This window comes from Camelus dromedarius, chromosome 2 (genome assembly GCF_036321535.1).
Source record: "Camelus dromedarius isolate mCamDro1 chromosome 2, mCamDro1.pat, whole genome shotgun sequence".
Classification (NCBI taxonomy): Eukaryota; Metazoa; Chordata; class Mammalia; order Artiodactyla; family Camelidae; genus Camelus; species Camelus dromedarius.
Genome location: NC_087437.1, coordinates 32,869,254 through 32,889,210, shown reverse-complemented (window position 1 = coordinate 32,889,210; position 19,957 = coordinate 32,869,254). Strand labels below are relative to the sequence as shown.

The 19,957-nt window shown below is 32.4% G+C and overlaps 1 protein-coding gene across 1 annotated transcript in view; it reads right to left on the bottom strand.

The window, feature by feature from the left end:
• RSRC1 (arginine and serine rich coiled-coil 1) overlaps nucleotides 1–19,957 on the bottom strand; it is a 349,802-nt gene that overhangs the window by 142,287 nt on the left and 187,558 nt on the right. Inside the window, exon 6 of the mRNA XM_010986358.3 lies at nucleotides 10,280–10,331. Coding sequence (XP_010984660.1) covers nucleotides 10,280–10,331 — 52 coding nt within the window. The remainder of the gene's footprint in view (nucleotides 1–10,279; nucleotides 10,332–19,957) is intronic.

Below are 19,957 nucleotides of genomic sequence, written 5' to 3'. Positions count from 1 at the left end.
TAACAAGGTAATCCCATTCCTAAATATTTACTCAAGAGAAATGAAAATACATGTTCACACAGACTTGTACTCAAATGTTCATATAAATTTTACTCACAAAAGCCATAACTGGAAACAATTCACCTGTCCACTAAATGCTGAATGAATAAACAAACCGGTATAGACATACAGCGGAATACTACTCAGCAACAAAAACAGTCACTCACAACAATGTGTACAAATCTGAAAAGCACTATGCCAAGTGAAGGACTACAGACACAGAATTCTACATACTGTATGATTCCATTTATATGGCATTTTGCAAACAGCAAAACCACAGTAACGTAAAGCAGATTAGTGGTCGCAGAGGTCCAAGAAAGGGAGCTAGAAATGACTTCAAAGAAGTAAAAAGGAACTTTTTGGAATAATATAAATATTCTTTATTAAAAATTTTGGTAGTAGTTTTACAACTATATACATTTGTCAAAACTTATCAAATTTCATACTAAATGTTGGGGAATTGTATCATGTTTAAATTAAACCTTTTCTATATCTCTAGCTTCTCTCTGTAACTACAAAACAATTGGAAAATAAAGACAAGCCAAAAAAAATTTTAAATAACCTTAAAAACCACTGCCCAGAGACAATAACTACTATTAGCATTTTGATATAAATCACCCAGGGTATTTTTCAATGTAAACACTGACTTTTGGTCAAACCTAAAATAGGATCAGAGCCTTCACATTGTTCAGGAGCCTTCATTTTTTCAATTCCAAAATAGATCACAAATATATTTCTATTTCAGTAAATACACTGTATACACTAAAAAGCAAAATAGGCTATACTATGATTCTCCTAGTTTTAAGTGAATACCAAGAATTCCTAGCATATAATGTATTTTTGTTGTCATTAATTATTTCAATATTTGCAAAATTTATTTTTATTATCATATAACTCTATTTAATTCACAGGTCTTGCATTCTCTAAGGAATGCATTTTCTAATTTTGCTATATAAAATTCAAAGAAAAACCCTTTCTAAAAATAGAACAAAATCTTGACTTCTATGGGATGGTAGGACAATTAAAAACTAGGAGTTAATATTAAATAAACACTAATAAAAACTTTTTGGAAGAGTAAGTTATTTGTTGATTTGTTACCATCAACTCTTTGTAAATTTAGGGGAAGATGCTATATTCACACACAAAAAGGGCCACTCTATTTAAACAGTTTTTTTTTTTTTTATTATGAAAGAAAAAAGAAACCCCAGGGTCTAAAATGTAATGAGTGATCCTATTAGTTCCACCAGACTAAAATCATACAGTCTACGTATGTGGTCTTTTCAGCCACATCTGTCATGAACCATTTCTACATCACAAAATGCAAAATACTGAGCACTGATTTACTAGATGAGACCTGGGAAAGTATTCATCATTTGATTTCCCCCTAAAAGAAAAATTGGCTCATAGGAAGATAGGCAACAGTTCTGTACAGAGCACACTCAAAACTTACACATTTTAGAATCAAATCTTAATATAATCCAAGAAAAAAAGATTAAAAAATGAAGTAAAAGAGTAAACAAAATAGAAAAACAAGAAATCTCAATCATGACTTTCTTAAAAATCCAAATATTCTGCCTGGTTAGGAAGCATGGATCAATGATTAAAAATTTTTATAATATGTGAATATGTATAAACGTGCTTACAATGTAGTAGTAGATGCTCAATAAATGGCACTCTTATTATTTTAAATACTTCATGGAATACGTATTTATTAAGCATTTTATATACTGATCTGATATTCCTCCTTCCTAAAGCTCTCAGTTACACAAAAATGGAATTTTTAGTAACATAAAATGTATCATACAGAAGAGTTTTGAATTACTTATTTCTTTGATTTATCTGAAATCTACATTACTTTATGATAAATTTCTTTACATAATGTTATTTATTCTTATCATAAAAATAGACCTATAATTTCTCTTATAGGAATAGGTTGGCTATCATTCCAAATTTTTTAATGGCTTCAATTAAGAAATATTAAAGAGTGCTTTAAAAAAACCTCATTACATAATTCATAATTAGGTAAATTATTTACAATGATTTTAAAACCAGTGAAAAAGAAACTGCATACTTGATTTATAAGCAAACATCCAAATCTTATACATTTGTCAGTCTTTTAATAATGAAATCTGGGGAAAAATAAATTCACAGACACCCAAGTGAATTGGCAACTGTAAGTGACAGAAGCCCTTCTAAATCCTCTGTTTACACTGGGGATTAGTGGAGTAGATTTTGAGTTGCAAACTGAACAGTCCATGGTCAAGGGAACCTGCTCCCTGTCAGCCCGCAGGGCATAAGGACAAAGCACGGTCCTGGTAGGAAGTGACCCATAAACATATTCCTACCCAGGATTTATACAAAGCCAGTCTGCCTCACAGAAACTCCATATGACCATTAACTGGCCTGCAAGGCCTGCCAGGAGGCCTAATTACAGGTCTACAGAGCCCAATACAAAAGCTGAAGGGCTTTAGCCTAGGGATGATCTGCTTTATACTGACTTGAGAGAGTCCATATAGAGGACCCAAAAGAAAGAGGTTTAGCTTTAAAATTCTCCCCAGAGATCCAGCATTGTACTCGAGTCTAGAAAGCCCACATGCAACATACTTCAGCTAGGCTTAAACATACCACCCTCTCAAAATTAACATTCAACTACTGTCTGCTTAACATCTGCTCAAACATGGCAAGTTGCTGTGATATTGTTAGACTCTAACTGATAGCTTTCTTCTTACTAAATATTATTAGGGATAAATTACACTTATTCAAATATAAATATGTAACTGATGCTAAAACAAATAATTTATGTTTTAATAAAGTAATTTATTTAATGATTCTCTTTAGGAAGCACTAATATATCTTTCTAGATTAACACAAAGTCCAAAATCATGTTCATTACTGGAAATCGGAGTCAAGTTAACATTATCAATTTGATTTTGCATTAAAGCTTTTAAATTTTATGCAGAATTTCTAAAGTTCACAGAAACTACATTTGATGAAACAAAGGTTTTCATCAATGCCCAAGTCAATTAAACTATTCAAGGTTTTATTCATTTGTTTCTTTAAAAAAGCACAAGAATTATTAATTCTTGGTAACTTCTAACTGTGTATGTAGGCTGGTATGAGGAGGATGTTTGGCTCAATGTCTCTTCTTTGTTTACCTCATAAAGCCACTCAGTGATGCCATAAAAACTACTTCCACTCCTCCAAGCTAATGTCTATAGGACACTCAGTTAAAAGTTAGGTGCTGTTCTAAATACTTTATTAATTTATTTGTTTCTCATAAAAACTATAAAGGTACATATTATTCCCACTTCATAAATGAAAACACTGAGGTCCAGCAAGCTTTAACAATTTTCCCATGGTTTTATCAGTAAATAAAGCCTTCTGACTTGAGAACCTGACCACCATACTATACTGCCTTTCAGACTAATTGCTAACATATACTGAATGCTTACTATGTACCAGGTTCTGTTCTAGGTGTTATACAAATGTTAACACATTTTAAGTCCACAACAACCCCATTAGTTATGTACTATTAATATCTTCTTTTTACAGATGAGGAAACTAAAGGAGAGTAAAGGGAAAGTGATCTGTCCAAGCTCACAAAGTCAGTTAGTGAGGCCGAATATGAACCTAGACTAACAACACACAATCAAGCAGAAGCCTGTGGGGAGGGGTGGTAAAGAGAAGTCTGAAAACTATTTATTTACATGAACTAGAAGTTAACTTTTCAATCACTTGCTCTGTTTTTCAGTTTTGCCCTACATGAAAGCCTCTCTCACAGTAAATCAGCCTATTTCTTGGAGCCAGAGATCAGCAGTCAGAAACCTACAGAGCAAAACCTCTGTCAAGTTTAAACCAGGGTAGCAGAATGGCTTTCTATGCTCTAAAGAAACAATAGAACATTATTATGGCAATCTCATTGTAATTCTTAGAACCACAAATATTTAAAGCTAGACTGGAGCTCCAAGACTACATGACTATGAAGAGAAAGGGTCAGGACTTGGCTTCCAGGTACTTATGGGCAACCAAGAGAAGAAAATCCAAATTTAACATGCTGCAGAAGAACTGGGATGGAATGAAACATTTAGGGCTTACTCCTAAAAACAGTTTATTTCCTTGCTATAGTAAGCTTATGTGTGTAATTTATATCTTTTTTACAATATTTAATCAGCTTCCATCCCAGCAAGGGTCACTGAAGTACATGTCCCTAGATAGGCTGAAGAAAAACCCACTGGTGATTATAAAACATTACCTTAGATTTTTCAAAGTTATCAGAAACACAGCTATTATGAGCACCCTTAATAGTTAAGGAAAAAAAACTTTCCTTCTGACTAAAACTTTATTCCTTTTGTATTATCAATGAAAACTCATTTTAGAATTAAAGGCTTGCTTGAGGATAGAAATTATTTTACTGTAAGGAAATTGTAGCATTATGCCTAACAAAAGAAGACATGTATTTGATAATGTTTTCTATCACCCTTCTTTCTCCCCAGCCTAACTCATGAATTTAACCTATAAGATCGAAATAGCTCAGAAGTCAGAAATCATTGGATTTAAGTCCTGGTTCTGCCACTTATTAGCTATGTGCTCTTTTACAAGTCATTTTTAAGCTTTCAGGATATTTGTAACATGGAATTAATTAGCTCTCCATGCAGTGACGCGAGTCAAATGATAAAAAGGTTTATGAACGTGCTGTGAAAACTATAAAGCTCAATAAAAAGGGTTGTAGATACTATTCAGAAAATGAAATATTACACAGAAATTGTGTGATAAAGGTGACTTACCATACATATACTAAAAGAAATTTCTATTTTTCTTATAACATTAGAGATATAATTTTAAAGGCTGCAGATGCCAATAATCCTATTAAAAGTAAAATAGTAAGGAGAAATTATTTCTTAAAACTATGTTGTGAGAAGTGTTATCTTTTCATGCTGATGAAAAATATTTATGTTTTGGAAAAGTCTCTCCTCTAAATTCTTCTTCAGAACTATGAACATACTTAGCATAAGATGATACTGTGTTTTTGAGAAAAACCCAAATAATGTTTGGAATGGTGCTAACAAGCCAAACAACAGTGAGAGCAAAAGTGAGGGAGACAAGTCTTAAAGTAAACTTATTATCTCCCTCTTCTCCTGTGTGATAATTAGGCTTCATTACCTCTTCTGTCATGTACTACCTTAAAGCTTAAGATTAAAAAGTCTACTGTTGCTGTATAACTTCTGTTTTTGAGGCCAGGGAACTTTTTAATATATTTACTTGAAATCCACCAGAGTTTGAAATGAATACACCAGCATCTAAAGGCATACTTTCCAGTTTTTTCAGAACATTTGTTTTTCCAAAATAACTTATTTACCAAAGATTAATAGCTAGAATTCAATCTGGTATAGTACCACTACAGGTGCTATCAAAACTACTGGGGAAGATTTAGAAGTTTTAGATATGGTTCCTGACCTTCAGACATTTATTATTTCATTTAGAAAATAAGTCCAACACTCATGAAACTAATATTAATATCAGCAGTATGTGAGTAAATATCAACATGAATGGTGTACATAGAAAAGGAGAAAAAGAAGTCAAAGGAGAACATAAAGATTATGTGCTGGAATGGTCAGGGAAGTCATGTGGAAATTTTATTTGAGATGCTTACTGAAGTGTTAAGAGAGGAAAAGAAGGAGAAAGACATTTCTAGAGGAGGAGAATACACAAGCAAAGATTCCCAGGTAGAAAAGAACATGAGTAAATCAAAGAACAATGAGAAGAAGTACAAAAATGAATTCTGAGAAATAAACTTGGAAAAGTCAGAAATCTGGAATCTTAAGCACAGAAGTGTAAAACTGATCTTGTAAGCAATTTAGAGCCATTGAATAATTTTGAGCAAAGACGTAGCATGACCAAATGGTGGCTGAGAAAGAATCACCTAGCAGTGGTATTCACAAAAAGCAATATGGAAATAAAAATTTTCTGGTGGACCCCTTTTGCAAGACTCTAGGCTAGGCATTTCATGTATTATAATATTTATCTTCACAACAGCTCTATAAGGTAGTTATCATCTTCCCTCTGACAGACTAGGAAATTATTATGGTAGAGAGAAATCCTCAAACCTAAATACTTTCAAACAGATAACTTAAATGCATGACATGGTCTCACTGAGACGATAGGAGGTTATACTTGTATATTACTGGTGGGAATGTAATGCGGTTCAGCCACTGTGGAGAAGTTTGGTGGTTCTGCAAAAAGTTAAACACAGAACTACCAAAAGACCCTATAATTACACTCCTAAGTGTACACCTCTCAAAATTACAATCAGATCCTCAAATAAGTACATGTGTATGCATGCTCACAGCTACACTATTCACAATAGCCAAAAGGTAGAAAAAAACCAAACTTCCATCAATATATGAATGGATAACACATGGCATAAATATATAACAATGGATATTATTCAGCCATAAAAAGGAATAAAATACTGACACTTGCTACAATGTAACCATACCTCCAAAATATTATGCTAAATGAAAGAGGTTAGTTATACAAGGTTACACATTGTATGACTCCATTGATAAATATGCAGAATGGATAAATCCATAGAGACAGAGGGCAGACAGGTGGTTACCAGGAGCTATGGGTCAGGAAAATGGAGAGAAACGAGCTTAATAGGTGAGGGGTTTTACTTTGGAAATGTTTTGAAACTAGACAGAGGTGGCGGTTATGTAGCACTGTGAATGTATTTAATGCCACTGAATTGTTCGATATAAACAATTATGATTAATTTTACATTATTTGAATTTCACCTCAATTACTTTTAAAAAGTAGAGAAATACAGTGAACTAGAAAATATTACACATCTGTTATATTCCATTAAAAAAGACAAACTTCTGTTTTGGCTAAATAATAAACATCAAACGACTAAAGGACAGAATGAGTGAATAAAAGGAGAAAGCTTAGAACTCTTCCACTATTCAGTACCCTCTCTGGAGAAGTAAAGGAATTGAAGCAAGAGACCAATTAGGAGGTAACAGATTAAACTTTGGGTGGAATGCTTGGTCTAGACTAAGGAGCTGGCGAAAGATAATAGAAGGATTACTATAAAAAATACTTCAAAATTAGAGTACCAATTCTAGGTTGCCTATAAAGAAGTCAAGGATAAACATTTCAAAGTTTTGAATCTGAATGAACGGAAGAATGGTAAAAGAATTTTTAAAAAAGAAAGAATTCATGGCCAACAGCATTTTTAATTGGATTTACTCAATATCAGAATAAAACATTAGCCGAAGTTATAACTGAAAGATTCAGACTTACAAAATTACATAGCTTTACAAGCTTCTGTGTCCTATTGCATTTGGGAAGAAAACAAACAAACAAACATGAGATATAACCTTAAATTCACATCACCTTCAAATTAAAAGTTAAACAAGAGCCATGAGATTTCATTTCAATTTCAATTTGGCAATGAACATAAAAGTCGGAAGATTTAGCATAGCAAAGTGTAAAAGTGTTAACAGTTTAGTACGTACAAAATATGATCACAAATACAATAAAATCTCTCATTTCAAATTCATGTTTGATACAACATACATGACACCCATACAGTTATATTTTGCTTAATGTTACTTTACTCACACTTATGTCTTTCAGAATCATACCACTAACAATCATTGCCAAAAGTTCTAAACATATTTTATTTCCAAACCAATAGCATTATTAACATTTATTAATAAATCAGTAACAACGCAATGGTTATATATAAAAGTTTCTTCTGGGACATACAGAGTAAAAGACAGTGTAATCGGCAAGATTTATAAATATGAATCCCCTCTACCAGATTATGGTAATTATAAGGCTGAAATAAATCTTGCCTCAAGAATCTAGCATACAGCCTTAGGTTTTTCCCCATATCTAATTTTAAAGCCTCAAAGTTGAGGGTGTTTTCCCTGGGAACTCAAGTAAACTCCAAAGAGACAGAATGTGAACTACCAGACCTTTCTATCCAGCTACTTCAGACTTTGGACTAGGCTAGACTTTAACCACAAGCCTTACCAGACAGAGCTCAAGTTCTTATTCCCCCTACTTTATTTTGCTTATTTGTTTATTGTTAATAATACAATGAACACCTTGATTCATCACTGAAACAGAGATCTAGAACCTTGACAGTAAGTTATATATTTGCTTAGTGCCCCTCTATCCATCTACTTCCCCTCTCCAGGGCCACAAGTTCTCATTAATAATAGTACTGGATGTTTTTCAAAGGGTATAATATGTATTTCATGTTATACAAGCAATATAGTCATGGAACTGGCATCCAAAAGTGAAATTTGGTAAAATGGTTTCTTAACTAGTGACAATGAAAAGTAGCACAATCTTTTTGTAAAACAATTTAGGAAAAATGTATTAAAAGTCACTCTAAATATTAACACCCACTAACCTCAATTCTACGGCAATCAATCCAAAAAAAAAAAAATCTAACATATGAAAAACACAACTTGTAACAGGATGTGCATCACAATGTTATTGATAATTAGGAAAAGCTAGAGACAGCCTATTCAATAAGAAAATGATGACATAAATAATGCTACATCTAGGTAAGGTCTGTCCTTTGCTTATGGGGACAATGTAAGTTATTTTTATTTGAAAATTGACGTAATATTTTGAATGTTTGTCAAATTCACTGAACCTTACTCTTTATCCTTAATAGAATTTAGAATGTTAAATTTAAAAATGATGGGTGACCGCTGGGACCAATATAAGCAAGTTATACACTATAAAGTTTGGATTGTCAGATCTATTTTATAACACGCTTCAAAATCATACTAAAAGATAAAGAAAACTGTATAACACTAAAAAATAAAATTCTTTACAGTTGTATTAATAGAAATAAATATTTTCTGGACTAAGCACCATAAATATTTTCCTTTAAAGCAAGAGCTTGTCAATATTCAAGTTATAAACTGGAAATATTTTTTCAAAGCAAAATGCCACTAAAGAATGAATATATATAATATAAATAACAGAGAATCATATTAATTAGCTTTATTAGAGTCAAAATTTGAAAAACCCAATAGCAATCAGCATTTAAGTAAATCATGTTTTCTACATAAAGATAAAATGAGGATTAATACATAAAATATAAGTGACTTAAAGTAATATGAAGCAGTATAGAGGTGCACAGTCAAAACATTTATTAATTTTTAATCCCTATATGATAAGTTACTTCAATTAGTGATTTATGAAGCTACTATATCATTTATCCTGGAGTTCCAAATCTTTATACTATGGACACTTAGAGTGGGAATAAAAGGAACTTATGCAAGAAATCCTTGAAGTTTAGTGTGTATATATGTATTTTCTCAATTAATGAATATTAAAAATATAACTATTACCATTTGGAAGTCTGAAATTACTTTGGTATTAAAATAGAAGTCTCACTTTCCAATTAGAAATTATGAACTCTTTACAGATCTTTAAAAAGTAAATAATTTTAAGAGATATGTACAACTTTGGTGGTATTATTCTAATCTTACCTTGTGCTTGATCTTGACAACTTATAATTTGAATGCTATATATATTTTTTGAAAAGCACATTAAAATTCAGAGTAAAATACCAGTTACTTGGAAAAGATAAGATGGATTCTTTATATTTTTAAAAACATAAAGTATCTAATGTCTACATGAATCTGGGTACCATAACCTAAAAAATCAAAGTCTAAGCATTATTGTGCAATTGAGATATTAAAACATAGGATTTTAAGATTAGATGGTATCCAGAACAAGCAGTCCAATGAGTTAGCCCAATGTAAGTGGAGGAATTATTAAACCACATTCATCTCATTTCCTTTAGAATAATGAAAATCTTCATCTAGAACTCATGATTATCAAAATAAAATAAAAAATTAAAATTAAATCAAAACAGATTACAGTCCTGAACATAAAAATGTAAAAGTATAAAAATTTTCTTTAAGATGCCACCAAAAGCACAGTCCATAAAAGGCAAAAGTCAATAGTGGACTTCATGAAAATTAAAACTAAAATCGAAGGCAATTTTATAAATAAGAAGGTAAATGACCTTTTAACATTATACTATAGCAATAAATATTTGAGGTAAAATATGTCCATATTCAGATATCATAAACTTGTGAGACTGTAAGAAAATAGGTGTTTTTCCTCTTCAACCCACCTGTAAGAATGCTAGGAGTTATTTCACATTTTTTTCATTTAAATAAACTTAATTATTAATACTCACCAGCAGCTTCCAGAACCAGCTGTAGTCTGGCTTTGGCCTGTTCAGCTGGTGGCTAAAAATCAACCACAAAGACGTTTACAAGTCAGTTTTAATAGATGGAGCTTATAAATTAATGCATTGTTACATGAGTATCAGAAAATTAAGAGAACTTTATCATAATCAGTATTAATATCCATTCACATCTTAACAAAATTCCATCACAGCAGCTCTACCAATCTATTCTCTCACCTTTGTTATCAAATCACACTTTTCATTATTATGATGCAAGAATGAAATTCTTTCATTTTTTTTTTTTTACTGGAATAGGTTTTGTTTACTACCCAACATGTACCAATCAGCAACAACCTAAATAACTGCAATTTAAAAATGAAACAAAACCCACACATTTATCAACATATTCTCAGGTTGGGTTATTTCTTGCTATATGGAAACATGCAAAATGGCCTATTAGAATTTAAATAGCAATTTAAAGTACAATACCTCAGGCAAATCATATCCTAAAACCAAATATTTTCTCTTTTCCTTACAGTACTTGAAAGGAGCAATTGTGATGAAGATAGGACACAATGTGAGTTACTGCTTTCAATTTCTACTACTGCTCTAAAATTGTTCTCTCAATGAACATTGATTCAATACAGTAAATAATGTTGAAACTACTTTCGTATCAGTGACCTTATTCTGAGATTTTTGGATAATGTGTTGATGGTATCCAAACTATAACATGGATTGTACCAAGGTTATGATTTTTATGAAGACCTGTTAAAAACTTTTTAATACTTAAGACTTTACTTCAATATTGTAGAATAGATAAACAAGATTATACTGTATAGCACAGGGAAATATACACAAGATCTTATGGTAGCTCACAGAGAAAAAAATGTGACAATGAATATATATATGTTCATGTATAACTGAAAAATTGTGCTCTACACTGGAATTTGACACAACAATGTAAAACGATTATAAATCAATAAAAAATGTTAAAAAAAAAAGACTTTACTTCACAATGCATTTATAAATATGTCAGCAAGTGACTACATAACCTCATGTTTATATATATGATACCATCATTTGAGAATTAACATTCGTAAGACATATTTGAGTATTTTGCTATTTGCAAAAAAAACAGCCTGCGTGAAAAGAATTACATAACTGGATAAAGAAAGAAGATGTTGTACTCAGAAAAGACTAAGAATTTGAATGGTGTTTCTGAATAAACTGTAAGAAACAGGATGAGAAAGTGGCAGGTAAGATGGGAAGGAGGACAAGGATAGTCTTTTATACCACAGAAGAAGGGTTTAAAGAAACAGTGGCCTAAATCCGGTTTTGTGAGATTTCCTGGAACACAGCCATGCACATTTGTTTATATTTGTCCAATGGTTGCTTTTGTGCTCAGCTCAACAACAGCAGTCAATTATTCGTGGCAGGAAACTTAGGGCCAACAAAGCCTAAAATATTTACTAACTGGATCTTTAAAGAAGTTTCCTGACCTCTGCCACAGAAGATGGAGAGACTTGAAGAATTTGAAACGGGGGTGATGAGACGAGATCTGCACTCTGTACATCATTAGAGCAATAAACCTGAGGATGAACTGAAAAGAACGTGACAGAAGGAAGGCAAGGAGCTCAGTTAGGGAGCAATTAAAGAATTCCAGGTGACAGATGATGAGGGCCTGGGGTGGAGCAGTAACTCTAAGGCTGAACAGGAAAAACTAGATTGGAGAAATATTTAATCAGTAAAATGAAAGGATTGATTGGATATGAGAGAAAGAGGAGTTGACAAACAAAAAGAATACTTTATGTATATGCTTGTAGAGAAAGTGTACAAACATGTGCTTTATAAAGTTATAAATATTAAAATATGTAACAAAATTAACATATCATAGCAAAATATCAATAGAACACTGTGACATTTACTGAATCTGATTTCTCTAACAGTTATAAACTAAACTGTCTATAGGAGCCAAGTAATTAAACACTTATAATGATGAAAGGCAAATGACATTTGACATCAGTATCAGGAAGCACAGTGAGTGTGCAGAACTGTGCAGCACATGCCCCAGCTAAAGGAAGCAGCTGGTACCAGTCACCAACTCACTGTTGTCATGTAGAAATGCAAGCCTTGATTTTTCTTGAGACGTTCAGTAACCATCAAGACCAATACTTCGTGGAACAAACAGTACTTCTAACAGCCAGATTCAATCCTGAGACAGATAATTTGTGATCTCTGCCATCTACTTACCAGACACAGTAGAAACACCATACTTAGTGCAATATAACATAACTAGAATGGTAAGAAGGAAATGATGTTCTGATTAGCAGGTCCCAAGCAAGCTCAGAATTATAAAGCATACATTTCAGAATATCTTAGTAAGCAGTGTCGTTTGATAGAAGAGTATTAGACACTTTATTAGTTAAGATAGTTCACAGTAAAGTTATAGGTATTTTATAAGAAAAGATTATTTTTAACAATTAAGAAATATTTAAAACAAATAGACAAAATGATGAGCGCCCATATCCAGTGAAATATTAACAATACTGTTAAAACCTCTCACCCCACAAAATCCCCCTCCATAGCAGCTCCCTGTCTCCCCAAGTTATAACCACTATCTTGAAAATATGGTGATTACCATTTCTAAAGAAGAAGTCTTGATAGTTGATGTTTATAAAAAAACACCTGTTAAGACATATTTATATTTTATTAATTCTTCTAACAAGCTATAATACAGGACTAATATTTCAAAGATAAAGAAAACCATTGTATAAGAGCAGTTTGCTAACTTGCTTCTACTAGTAAGTGACAGACTGAAATTAAGACCTTCTCTCTTCAACATCCAGATGGCCAATAGCCACATGAAAAGATGCTCAATATTGGTAATTTCAAATCAAAACTACAATGAGGTAGGTATCACTTCACACCAGTCAGAATGGCTACCATTGAAAACTCCACAAACAATAAATGAGGCCACTACGGAAAACAATATGAAGATTCCTTAAAAAATTAAAAATAGGCTTAACATTGATCCAGCAATCCCACTCTTGGGCATATATCTGGAAGAAACTCTAATTTAAAAAGATACATGCACCCCAGTGTTTATAGCAGCAATATTTACAATAGCGAAGACATGGAAGCAATCTAAATGTCAACTAACAGATGACTGGATAAAGAAATTGTGTGCATGTAATGGTATACTACTCAGTCATAAAAAAGAATGAAATAATGCCTTTGCAGCTACATGGATGGACCTAGAGATTATCATATTAAGTCAAGTAAGTCAGAGAAAGACATCACATATCTGGAATCTAAATATCATATAATATCACTTACATGTGAAATCTTAAAAAATGACACTAATGAACTTATTTACAAAACAGAAATAGACTCACATAGAAAACAAACATAGAGGAAAGGGGAGGAGGGAAAAATTAGGAGTTTGGAACTAGCAGATAAAAACTACTATATATAAAATAGATAAACAATAAGGTCCTACTGTATAGCACAGGGGACTATATTCAGTAGCTAATAATAACCTATAGTAATTTTATATATATATATCTGAATCACTAGCTATATACTAGAAACTAACACAACACTGTAAATCAACTATGCTTCAATTAAACAAGCAAAAAAAGACGTGGTGACTTCAAATCTTTGGATCCTTCCAACTAAATTACTAGGATATTCATGAAGACAAAGCAATTAATTTCACAGATAAAAAGCATAAGGATAGGTTTCTGATTCTGTTAAAAAAAACTGTCCAAGACAGTATATTTGCCTATACAAATATAACTTGCTAAATTTTATTTACAAAATATGGAGATCAATTCCAACTATGGGGATAAATATATTGTTAGATTTGCCAGACCTTTAAAAGTAACTTGCCTTTTATAAATATTTTTACTCTTAAAATATTTGATTCAATGCTCAAGCATTTTTCTTGGATAGGGTATTCAGATGTGAATGTTCTCTGACTTGTTATCCACCTGCAAATATCTTTCTTTTACCATACCTGTTGAATAATTTGAATGGCTAGGGGATTCTTGGTTGCAGTCTTTTTCTGTCAGTCACCTACCCTTTAAATCCTTTACAAGTGCTCCTCTACAATGTTTCAGCCTTGAGTTTGACCCAGAAGAGGGAAAGAATATATATATATATACATAGTATATACAATAGGTCTTTTGGCTGAAACCTCCCAGGTCCCACCTGCCTATCTGCATCAGTAGCTGCCTGACTCAGAAAAAGTAGATCAGTTGGAGCTGGAAAGGGAGAGGAGGCAGCCTGATTTATGTTGCCATCATTCTGATTGCTATTTATAGTTACATTTTAAGAAAAGATTAAGAAGAAAGAAGATGCAGAATATAGAGATAAAGAACATTTTATACTAATCCATTTTTAGTTAGGTATCATTATGACTTAGAATGAAAATACTCTTGGGGCTTGAGTGCCAATATTTTTAATATTTTAGTTATTTTAGAGTGTATTAGACTCCAGGGATTGGTATGAATTCCATCTAAAATTAGTAAAAGGTACTAATGTTATTTAAACCAGAAAATAAACTTTATTCAATAAATAAGAAACTATTATCAAATATAAATGCATGGATTACAGCAATTTCTCAATAGAAGAATTATAAAATGAGGACATATTTAAGAGCACAATGTCACAATTATATTGTATGAAGTGAACTTATGGAGAAAAATTATTATATTCCATTAAAAATAATATTCCTTACATGAAAATTAGTAATACATAATTAGATAAACAAATATTACTGAAACTGAATTACAGAGAATATAAATATTGTTCCCTTAAAAAATACTATCATTGACATTAATGGAAAAGTAAAATAGTACGAATTTTTACTGTAAGTTTTTATATCATATAGGGCTTAAATTTTTTAAACTAATAGGGGTCCTTTGTTGGGGAGAAAGGGGTTTGTAGTCTTTCTATTGCCATGGATTCTACAGAAGTGCCCTCCTCCCTTCCTTCCCTTTGGTAGCCAAGTATACCTACATAACTCCATTTGTAAGTCCTAGTTTGAGACAAGAGTATTCACTTTCTTAAGGAGACCCAAAGTTCCTAAGATGAAACCAAAAGATAGATTAGACTCTTGATGTTTTGTGGAGGTGACCATCCTCAATGTGTAGACTTTTTCCTTCGACTTTAGATGTACTCTTTAGTCCAATCCCCTGAGTTCCTTATAAATAGACTGCATGCCTAGATTCTCAAAATACTGCCTCTTAAGTTAACATTCCAAACCAGCATAATCCTTTGAGACAAGACTATATTAAAAATTAAAAAAGAGAGAGAGAGAAGCAAAAAGAAGCCTATCCTTATATAAACCACTTTACACACTGAACTATTTAAACTATTTGCTCACCCTTCTCACTTCCATTCATATTCAACTCCCTAAGCCCTGGCTACCACTACAGAAATTCTGAAAGTTGAAAAAGCCATAGCCATTCCAGCTGAAACCACAATTTTGGAGTTGTTAATGACAGGGAAGTATAAAGTCTGAAAGAAAGACTGTGGCTGGGCAAGAAGAGAACTCAAGCTTAGAAATATCATTTCACAAAATCAAAATTAAGACTGGATTATATGGTTTTCAGCTATTACTCTCAATTTTATATTATCATATGCTCTCTTTATGCAAAAAAAAAAAAAAAAAATAGAGTGAGAGAGAGGATTCTCAGAGAGTAGGAAGCACCAGGAATCTGTCTCCCCATCTAGACAATAACTGCACTGGCAGAAACTGCCTGACATAACTATTTTGGAATTCTGGATTCTGTTGAAAGCTTGCAACTACCAGGGGAAGACTTGGACACTAAATTACAGTTAATTTAGGTCAATTTAGCTATTAGCACAGTAGCAGTTACCCATCCCCTACCCCCAGCCATGTGGCAGGCAGCATAGCACCTGTTCCTGTAGCATCTTGCACACAGCACAAGTGTTGGTAAGAATGTGGAGAAACCAGAACTCTTTTGTACTGTTGATAGGAATTTAAATGGTACCATGTTGTGGAAAACAATATAGCAGTTCCCTAAAAAACTAAAAAATAGGATTATCATATGATGCAGCAATTCCACATCTGGGTACATACCCCAAGAACTGGAAGTAGGATCTTGAAGACATACTTGCACACACATGTTGACACATTATTCACAACAACTAAAACATGGAAGCACCCAAGTGTCCATCAATAGATGAGTGGATAAGCAAAATGTGGTATAAACATACAATGAAATATTATTCAGCCTTAAAAAGGAAGGAAATTCTATAATATGCTACAATATGGATGAACCTTGAGGACACTGTGCTAAGTAAAATAAGCCAGTCACAAAAAGACAAATAGTATATGATTCTACCTATATGAGATACTTAGGATAGTTGATATCATAAAGATACAAAGGATATAGTGGTTGCCAGGAGGTTGGGGAGAAGGGGCTATGAAGAGTTATTATTTACTGTGTGTAGAGTTTCAGTTTCACAAAATGAAAAGTTATGGGAATGGATAGTGGTAATGTCTGTACAACAGTGTGAATGTATTTAATGCCACCGAACTGGGAAAAAAGAAAAATTAAAATGTTTTAAATGATTAAGATGGTAAATTTTGTTAAAAGTATTTTAGTACCATAAAAACAAAATTTAAAAGTATATTATATGTAATCACCTTTGCCCTACTTATAAGAATTGGGGTACTGAAACCTCCTATTTGAAGAGAAACTTTAGATGAAATATTTCAAATTTTGTAGACAAATAGTATTAGAAGACTATTAGGCCCTCACAGCTTTTCAATTTGATGTAATTCCATTTGTTTATTTTTGCTTTGTTTCCTTTGCCTGAGAAGACAAATCCAGAAAGATAATGCTAAGATGGATGTCAAAGAGTATACTGCCTATGTTTTCTTCTAGGAGTTTTATAGGTCTAGGTTTTTAATCTATTTTGAGTTGATTTTTGTGAATGCTGGGTGATAGCAGTCTTTTTTTTTTTTTTTTTTTTTTTGCATTTGGTTGTCCAGTTTTCCCAGTAAAATTTATTGAAAAGCCCATCATTTCTCCATTGTAGCTTCTTTGCTCCTTTGTTGTAAATTGTTCATATACGTGTGGGTTTATTTCTGTGCTCTCAATTCTGTTCCATTGATCTACGTACCTGTTTTTATGCCAAGGTTGTTTTGATTATTACAGCTTTGTAAGATATTTTGAAATCAGGGAATGTGAGAGCTCCAGCTTTGTTCTTTTTCCTCAAGATTGCTTTGGCTATTTGAGGTCTTTTGAAAACATTTTTAGAATTTTTTGTTATATTTCTGTGAAAAATGTTTTTAGGATTTTGATAAGAATTGCACTGACCTTGTAGATTGCTTTGGGTAATGTGGACACTTAAACAATGTTAATTCTTCCAATCCATGGCCATGGAATATCTTTCCATTTACTTCAATTTCTTTCAACAATGTCATAATTTTTAGTATACAGATTTTTCACCTCCTTAATTAAAGTTACTCCAAGGCATTTTATTCTTTCTGCTGCAATTGCAAATGGGATTGTTTTCTTAATTTCTCTTTCTGCTTACTTACTGTTAGCATATAGAAACATAACCGATTTTTTTATGTTGATTTTGTACCCTGCAACTTTACTATATTTATTTATTATTCCTAATAGTTTTTGGTAGACTTTAGAGTTTTCTATACATACAGAATCATGTCTTCCATAGTGACAATTTTACTTTTTTCTTTCCAATTTGGATGCCTTTTATTTCTTACTTAATTTATTTTTATTGAAGTATAGTTGATTTACAATGTTGGGTTAATTTCTGGTATATAGCGTAGTGATTCATTTATATATATAATATATATTTATATATATATTCCTTTTCATATTTTTTCATTATAGGCCATTATAAGCTTTTGAATATATAGTCCCCTATGCTATATAGTAGGACCTTATTTATTTTATATATAGTAGTTAGTCTCTACAAATCTCGAACTCCCAATTTATCCTCCCCACCCCCCTTTCCCACAACCCCATAACCATAAGTTTATTTTCCATGTCTGTGAATTGGTCTCTGTTTTGTAAATAAGTTCATTTGTAACTTTTTTTTTAGATTCCACATATAAGTGATATCATGATATCATATGATAATTTTCTTTCTCTTTCTGGCTCGCTTCACTTAGTAAGACAATCTCCACGTCTATCTATGTTGCTGCAAATGGCATCATCTTATTCTTTTTTTTTTTCTTTAAAATTTTATTCTTGTACTTTGCATTGTTTCTGCTGAGAAATCTGCTTCCATAGTTATCTTTGTTCCCTCACCATAATAACAATGATATTTTTACTCTATTTGCTTTTAAGATTTTCTTCTCGTAACTGATTCTAAGCAGTTTGATTATGAATTGCCTTGGTGTAGTTTTCTTCACATTCTTGTGCTTGGGGCTTTTTGAGATTCTTGGAACCGCTGGTTTATAGTTTTTATCAAGCTTGGAAGTATTTTAGTCATAATATCTTCCATTATATTTCTATATCTCTATCTATCTATCTCTATCTACCTCTGTCTATCTGCCTATCTATCTGTATCTGTCACCTCTTTTTCTCACCTTTCCTTTCAGGACTCCAGTGGCATGAATGTTGTATACTTGGCTGCCTGAAATTGTACCACACATCAGAAATGCTCTTTTTTGTTTGTTTTGGGGTGGGTTTTTTTTTTTCAGTCTTTTTCTCTTCAGTTTAACTTTAGATCATTTCTTTTGCTATGTCTTTTAGTTCACTAATCCATAGCCTGCAATGTATCAAATCCATTAATCTCATCCAACGTAATTTTCATCTCAGTCATATAGTTTTCATGTCTAGAATTTTTATTTTTATAGCTTTCATGTCTCCACTTAATATATTCAGTCTTTCTAGCAGCTCTCTGTATGAAATATAGTTATAATAATTCTATGAATGTCTTTGTCTACTAATTCTCCTATTGTGTCAATTCTGAGTCAGTTTCAACTAATGTATTTTTCTATTACATGTTATATTTTCTTGGTGTCATGGGTACATGGTAATTTTTGTTAGAAGGTCAGACATCAAGAACTTTATTTTTTGTTATGTGCTGGATATTTCTGTATTCCTATAAATTATCTTGGTCTGTGTTCTGGGACACAGTCAAATCACTTGGAAACAGTTTGATCCTTTCAGTTCTGGCTTTGTTAGGCAGGACCAGAACAACTTTAAGTCTGTAGTTAATTTTTCCTTACTATTGAGATAAGACATTTTTAGTACTTGATTGGAAGCACCATGAAATTAGGAGGTTTTCCATACTGGTTGTTGGGAACAGCATTATTCCCAACTCTGCATGAGTGGGAGGTACAATTTCCTCTAATCACTTCACGTGGTTCTTTTCCCAAGCTTTGGATAGTTTCCTGATGCGTATATATTGATAAGCAGTCTGCTGAGTACTTGAGGGGCCCTCTGTCAATCTTCTGTAGCTCACTCTTCTGTGGTAACCTGTCCTGTGAATTCTAGAGGCTTTAGCTCCCTGCTATCCCAGCTCCATCTTCTCAACTCAAGGAGACTACCAGGCTCTATCTAGGTTCTCCCCTTGCTGTGGCATGACCTGGAAAAGTTCTCTATGCCTTAGGATGGAGCAATTGAAGGGCTCACCTCATCTTCCCCATCTCTCAGGAATCACTGTCTTTCATAT